Here is an 8,241-nt window from a genome sequence, read left to right as displayed (position 1 = left end):
CAACATGATTAGTGGCTAGATCCTGGTACGTCACACGCTTAGCGGGGTTTTCCATATGTGGTATTTTAGGGGTGTGACATGAAAGATCTAAAAGAAACTTGTGATAAGGTTGATGGGTCGGTAGTGTTTAATTTGTATCAAAAGATTAATTCGTTTACTCAAAGTGGTATACCTGTGTCTGAGTACTATCACAAGTTGAACTGTATGTGGAAACAATTGGATCAGTTACTTGCTTTGCCTGCTTGTACTTGTGATGCATCTAAACAATTTAATGATTTTAATCATCTTATTAAATTGATGCAATTCTTGGTGGGGCTTGATAGTACTTACCTGTCTGTGAGAACTGCTCTTTTAAATAGGGAAACTCTTCCTTCTGTGAAGGATGCTTTTTCAATTATTTCTATAGAAGAATCTCATATTCGTACTAAGAGTTTTTCTGAAAAGACTCCTAATAGTGTTGTTGGTTTTGTTGTTAAAACCAATCAGTCTTTTGATTCAAAGAAAAAAGGTCTTAGAACTCCTAATCCTAATCTCAAATGTTCTCACTGCAATAAAACTGGTCATACTATTGAGAAATGTTTTGAACTTGTGGGATATCCTTCATGGATGAAGTCAAAACCTGGTGGGAACAAGGGTACTAGGGTTAGTAATAATGTGATTGTTGATAATACTGATATCTTCTTCTGTGAGTTCTTTGACCAATGATCAGATAGCTCAGTTGCTTAGTTTCTTGAATGATAAATCCAAAGGTGATCCTCAAAGTAGTGGTTTTGCTGGCAGGTGTGCTAATTTAGCTTGTATGAATAGTTTTGTAAGTTTTTTTTTTTGTGAACCTACTTGTAATATAAAACTTGTTTACTGTTTCTCTAATTTTGTTAATAAGGGTAAAGGATTGGGTGGATAATTGATTCTGGGGCTAATCAACATATCGTCATGTCTGATGACTTATAAATCAAATGGATGTTACCGAGTATAATATTAAGGTCTAGCATCCTAGTGGCACTAGTGCTTTAGTTACTAAAATTGGTGATGTCAAGTTAAGTGATAAGGTCATTTTGTGTGATGTTTTTATGGTTCCTGATTATTGAGTTAATCTTGTTTTTTGTTCATAAACTTGCTAAGGATTGCAATCTTACTGTTTCTTTTGATGAACATAATTGTTATATTCAGGATTCTCAAACAAAGAAAGTCAAGGTGACTGGTAATCAGTTTGATGGTCTCTACTTCTGTGGCTACTATTTCTGATAAGGTGTGTAATGTTAGTTGTGGTGTTAATCTTTGGCATGCTAGGTTTGGACATCCTGCAGAACCTAGTTTGCATGTGTTAAAGAATAAACCAAACATTGAAACTGGTAATACTTTAGAACCTTGTGAGATAAGACATCCTGCTGAACCTGGTTTGCATGTTTTTTAATTTCGTAGCCTTACAATTATTTCGAGTATAAGATGTGCGATACTTTTCTAATTTCGAACAAGAGTATAAGTTGCACAGTTGTTTTCTAATTTCGAAACATTCTACTTATTGTGTATTTGAATAATGATTTCATTTTATTGCTTCTGTAAGGCTGGAGGGTGTGGTTGGAGCCCCCTAAGGGCTTTATCAGGTCACGTCAGCGCCACCTAGGATCCACCTCAGCCATGGAGCCCCTTTTAATTTGCATGGTGTGGATGGAGCCTCTATTAAACAAAATTAACAAAAAAGATTTCATTGGTTTAAATCAAGTGGGCCCCTCTATAGCGCCCCTTCTCAATCTTTACCATGATGGAGCCCCTCCTATAGAGCCCCCCTTTAATTCGGACGGTGTGGTCGTATAGCGCCCCGGGGCGCTATAGTTGCTGAGTTGACAGGGATGGCGCCCCACACCCTCCAACCTAACTGATGAATTGAGAGTTACATATTTGCCATAATATTGATTGGATTAGTAGTTTATTGAAGAACAATTTGTTACTTAGATTTATGTGCACTAAAAGGTTCAAGGTAGTTATGTGGTACTTACTGTTGTTTCTTGACCTATGCTCTGTGTCTTTATAATTAAATGGTTTGTTCATATTTATCCTCTGACCATTTCTGCTTACTGGATATGAAGGATAGGATCTTATGTGCTAGAGTAAGATTTACCAAGGAGACATAAGGATATGGATCAGGACAATGAGTTTAGTCATTACTTTCCACCCATATGATGATTTACATGGTTCTTGTTTCCCTATTTGAGGGCTGCTTAAAGAAATGAGACACCCATTTGTATGACAAGTTATTTTAATATTAATTATGTATTGTTTAGAAATAGAAAGTTTATTTCTTATTATTAGTGGAACGTCCATATGAATTGAGCTACTAATGACACATACCAACATCAACATTACCTTAGGCAACAAACTTGTATACATTGCCTAAGCAACATTATTGTAACTTCCTTTATTTTTGTTTTTACACTGTGATATTTAAATAAACTTGGTAAAGAAATAAATAAGTACTCATTTGATACCATCTCAAGTGTGTGTATATTTCTGTTACATTATTAGACAAAAGATCAAATACAAATAACTTTAACGTACAAAACGTACGAACTGAAAGTTTTGCTAAAAAATGCGGTGACATTTTCGTAATTATTAGTAATTATCAAAATTACTCTACAAATGATCCTATAGAGTAATTTTGATCTTTGTAGAGTAATTTTGTAAAATGTTCTTGTAGAGTAATTTTGATCTTGTATGGTAATTATCAAAATTACTCTAAAAGTGTATCAAAATTACTCTGCATCAAAATTACTTTATAAGTGAATCAAAACTACCCTGCAAGTTTATCAAACAACATACAATTCAAAAGAGAAAAATGCCCGGATAGTCCCTGTGGTTTCACCTTTTTTCACCTATAGTCCCCAAGTTTCTAAAACTACCTGAATAGTCCCCAAGTTTTCGATTTTTGTTCCCGGATAGTCCCTGGGTCTAACTTCAGTTACTTTTCTCTGTTAAGTGACCCCACGTGCATATCACGTGAGGGGTATTTTGGTCAGTTTACATTCATTGTTTTCTCTGCCTATTAAATAACACCCTTTTTCCCACAAACCTAACCACCAACAGCATCGATTCCATCGTCTTCTCCATTGTTCATCTTCCTCAGCAGCCTCGAATCCATCATCGTCATGGTTCTCTGCAATTGTGGCCAAGATGCAATCATAGTTACGTCATGGACTGATCTCAACCCTGGTCGCCGATTCTACTCCTGTCCAACCATGGTAATGTATACTATTAGCGATTTTAATAGTCTAGGGCTTAAAAGGTTTGATCCTTTCGTCTTTCTCTGTAGAATCCCAACTGTGGAAGATTCATAGGGTGGGTGGACCCACCAATGTGCAGTCGTGCAGTGGCAATTATTCCAGGGCTTCTAAGACACAGAAACCAAGTTGATGTTGAGTTAGCCAAGATGCGGGAAAAGAATCGGCTGAAGAACAAGATTATTACGGTTCTTTTGATAGTTTTAGGGTTTGTGTTTTGGATATATGTTAAGGCTTGAATGCATTTGTATGGATATTGTAATGTGTTAAATGTTAAGGATGTTGTAATGTTTTTGAAAATCTGATGTATGGATAACATTCAATGAAGTTGGTTGTTTTGGTGAAATATGGTTAGCATTCAATGTCTTAAATGTTGGAAAACTGTGTTTGGTGAAATATGGTTAGCATTCAATGACCAGCAGGTTGTTTGGAAGTAACTATGTATTGTGCAAAGTGTATTGTGCAAACATATTGGTCGAATCTTATGCGAAACGAAATTGTGCAAAACATATTGGTCGAATCTTATGCGAAACGAAATTGTGTATGAACCTGTTCCTACAAAATGCACATTGCACAAATGACATTGTGCATGAGCTGTTCCTATAAATGAACATAATAACATGTTCCTGCAAAATGTACATTGCACATACGACATTGTGCATGACCTGTACATGACATGTCCAAACTTTAAACCACAAACATGAGCTGCAAATGAACACAATAACCTGTACATGACTTGTCCAAACTTTAAACCACAAACATGAAAGTAAAACAGAAAATACTACAAACCATAAACTTTAAACAACTGAACATTAAACATCCAACCATACATGATAATTGTCATAGTGTTTTAACAGGTTAAAGAGACACAAAAGACTGCATAACTGTTTTAAGACAACCCAAAAGAACCATAACCCTTAAGACAACCCAAAAACCATAACCCGACAACCCGAAGAACCATAACCCTTAAACAGTTGGAGCTCCCTCACCAGCCTCAGTAGGTTGATTACCATCTTTCTTCTTCTTACCTTTCTTCCCTTTCTTCGGCCCGGCAACTGTTTTGGTCCTTCCACAAGTTCTTTGGTTGTGGCCCTTTTCACCACACTTCTGGCACTTCACGGACTTCCATTTTCTTGTGAATTTGCCACCAACCACAGCCTGCTCGTTATCAGCTTCAGCAGCCCTGTTTCTCTTGTTTCTTGCGAAGCCCTTTCAACTTCATCCTGCAACTCCACAGCATCCTTCCTTCTTTTCTTCTTAGGTCTGCCGATAGGTGTGTGGTGCAGAGGTGGGGTTAGGTTGGTTGGAACCTGTGATTTTGGCCATAATTCTCTACCATTAATGGGACCAATGGTATGACTGTAAACCCTCTTCCATGTTTCAAGATAATAACATTCATTAACCCATGATTCTGGGGGTCCAACCTCTTGGCCATTCATTGCCATGTCCCAATTGACAGCCACAGCATGCCTACAAGGGATTCCTGAAACTTCCCATTCTCTACAAGTGCAAACCCTATCCACAACATCCACAACATACTGTTTATGTGTTGCAGCACCATCCACTGTGACCTTACCACTGACTTGATACTTTGTCCCACCACTCCACCTAACATTATAATTTGCAGCTAATTTCTTTGTGTTTTCAAAGATCTTTGCAACTCTAGGAGTAAGTGGACCATTTGTCTGCCGAATCTTCCTGATGACATTCACTATCCTCTGCATTAGATACTCTCTGACAAACTCCAAAGCAGAAATTATAGGCTTGTCTCGACCATTGACTGTCCTTGCATTCAAGACTTCACACATGTTGTTCAGCACCACATCAGATTGTGCCCTACCTGTATATCAAATTGCCAAACTGAATGATCAATAAACAGACATAAACAGCATTAAACAGCAGAAACATCAATAAACAGCAGAAACATCAATAAACAGGTTAAACAGCAGTTATAAGTTTTGGTATGCATATACCTGTAAAATGAGACCTGCTCCAGTGAATGGGTGGAATACTTGCCAACCAATTATAAGCTTCAATGTTGTACAACCTCAACTCCTCCATTTTTGCTTCAAAATCTGGAAATGTATAAGCTTTGGATGCATTTTGAAGACAATCCTTGAAGGCATCTCCTCTCCATTGAAGTTTCATGTTCTGCCAAATATGCCTTGCACAAAATCTATGCTCAGCTGCTGGAAATACCTGACTTATGGCTGGTATTATTCCCTGTTTCATCACATTTCAAACATTAATCATACAAAAAACAGACTTATGCTAATTGCTGAATGACTCTTGCTGAATTTAATACCATACCTTTTGCCTGTCAGAAATGAAGGTGAAATTTGCATTATCTGGAAGATCCAAGTCATCTTTAATACACTGTAGGAACCAGATCCAGGAGTCTTTGTTCTCAGCCTCAACAATTCCATAAGCTAAAGGATAAATGCCATTGTTGGGATCTAAACCAACTGCTGTTAGCATCTGACCAGGGTAGGGGCCTTTCATAAATGCCCCATCTAACCCCAACAGTTCCCTCCTACACTCTTTAAACCCTTCTTTCAGTGGTCCCAAACAAATGTAAATCCTCTTGAAGATCCTTGTGGGTGCATGTGGGTTACACTCAGGCTCAACAACAAATTTAACTGTTGTACCTGGATTGGTCCTGTGCAGTTCCATGACATAGTCCCTGAGGCTTGCATACTGAACTTTGAAGTCCCCTTCAATCTTTTTGGTGGCCTTGAGCTTTGTCCTGAAAGCCTGTAATCAACTTAAAATTAGTCAATGGTTTATAATTAAAGAAAATAAACAGAAGCAGAAATTAGGGTTTATACCTTCATTTTTGTCACAGACAGCTCATACTTCCTCCCAAGCTCTTCTTGTAGCCTACTTACTGAAATATTAGGGTTGGCTGCAATCTGATTCATCACAAACTCTTGTTTAGCCAAGAAGGTAGAAGTGAAAGGCTGTATTTTTCTGGATGTGAGACACTTGTGATCCGGTTGGTAAGTCTTTACCACCCAAGTCTCATCTTCATCACTCAATCTAGACAAGTACAAAACCCAAGGACAATCAACACTATTTAACCTACCCTTCCTTTTATCATTGCATTCTACCAATCCCTTTTTAAACCCCTTTTTTGTCCCACTTGCAGAAGATTCCTTGCCTTTTTGGATACCAGGCCCACTTGCAGATTGTATATGGATACCAGGCCCACTTTGGCTGGGCCCAGTTTGATTTGGCCCACATGTGAATATTGGACATCTACCCTCACAAACCACCCTAATTCTTCTTTTATCATTTCTCAGAAAAGACAGTGACCTCCTTGTTTCAATTGCATGTTTGTTTATCTTGTCTTTTGCCGCTTTGGCTGTTGGAAACAACTGACCCACATAAAAGGTCACTTGGGATGTTGATTGTGCAACCCTCTTTTTCCTCCTCAACTCTCTTAATTTCAAACTTCTCCTAGTTTCGAAATCTTCCATTTCCTCATCAGTCAAACTGTCAAAAGACTCATAACTTAGATTTTCATCATCTAATAAGTCATCACTGGTATCCACATCATGGTTGCCAACAGACTCTACTTCAGCTCCCATAAACTCCACACCCCTGTCAACATTTGCATGGTAGTCCATCATGTCATACTCAGCCTCATCCATACTCTCTAACCCCTCTACAAAGTCACTGTCATCTGAATCATCACCCTCAGTTGATTCATCATCAGCCTTAGCACCATCACTTGCCTCAACACCCTCAACATGCTCAGACTCACCACCCTCAGCTTGCCTAGACTGACCAACCTCAGACTCACCACCCTCAGCTTGCTTAGACTGACCAACCTCAGACTCATCACCCTCAGCTTGCCTAGACACACCATCTATTGGAAAATCAGTTGAGAAATTTGCATTGTCAAAATCATAGCTAAAACTGTTATGGAACGATGCATTCTCCACACCTACATTAGCCTCTACACCACCTACATTAACCTCTACACCACCTACATTAACCTCTACACCACCTACATTGGCCTCTACACCACCTACATTGGCCTCTACACCACCTACATTGGCCTCTACACCACCTACATTAGCCTCTACATCTTCATTAGTTACACCTTCATTTACAACTTCATTACTTAACTTATCAACAGCCTCTACACCACCTGTGTTACCCTCTGCATTAACAGTCTCTACACCACCTGTGTTACCCTCTTCAACATCAGTTACATCATTAATTACCTTATCAGCAGCCTCTGAACCTTCTACATCAGTTACATCTTTCCATTGAAGTAACAGATTTTTTGATACCCTAAGTTTCTTTCTTCTAGGCCTTTGAATGGTATTAACAGCACCCCCCTCATTCTCTAATTCTTGAATAACCACCTTCGACGATTGTGTCGGACTAAAGTAATTTTTAACCTTGGTTTCACCATGTTCTATAAACACCTTAATAAGTTTGTTTTTTGCAACATATTTGGCCAAAAGCCTAACATCACCATCATTACCTAAAGGACATAATCCAACATCTAAATCTAACTCAGGAATCTTAAAATGGTAATAGAACTTCACATCAGGAACATATAGTTGAAGATCTCTCACCATCCAATCGATTTCATGCACTGAAAATTCCTCAATGTTGCAGTAGTCAACATAAGCAGCTTTGCCAAAAGCGTATTTTCTTCCTGGTGACGGAGTAAACACACCACCATAAAGAAGTTTTATGCTGAAAAAGTTCTCAAAACCATCTGCACATACATTAAACTTACATTAGGGTATAAAATGACAGGGTTTTAACAGTTTATTTCTCTATATTGCATGTTGTTCAACCTGTAGCATTCTTGCACAATGAAGCTAGGGTTTTAACGATACTTACCGTAAACAGTCTCTGGTACAAACGGCTTCACATACTCAGAATTGGACCGGAAATTCCACTGACGGTTGTTGTTTGGATGTTGAGGATCGTCGTCCTTCAT

General features: G+C 38.3%; 1 protein-coding gene across 1 annotated transcript; it reads right to left on the bottom strand.

Annotated features, from left to right (window-relative positions):
* Window positions 1–4,390: 4,390 nt before the first annotated feature.
* Window positions 4,391–8,241, bottom strand: LOC118486281. Its single transcript, XM_035982610.1, has 5 exons — window positions 8,142–8,241; window positions 6,104–8,013; window positions 5,586–6,029; window positions 5,249–5,498; window positions 4,391–5,115 (listed from the first exon to the last, which is right to left on the bottom strand). The coding sequence occupies exons 1-5, from the start codon at window positions 8,239–8,241 to the stop codon at window positions 4,391–4,393; spliced, it is 3,429 nt and encodes a 1,142-aa protein (XP_035838503.1).

This window comes from Helianthus annuus, chromosome 2 (assembly GCF_002127325.2).
Source record: "Helianthus annuus cultivar XRQ/B chromosome 2, HanXRQr2.0-SUNRISE, whole genome shotgun sequence".
NCBI classification, from domain to species: domain Eukaryota; kingdom Viridiplantae; phylum Streptophyta; class Magnoliopsida; order Asterales; family Asteraceae; genus Helianthus; species Helianthus annuus.
The sequence above is the reverse complement of the archived record's forward strand: the minus strand, read 5'-3'. Positions and strand labels throughout refer to the sequence as shown.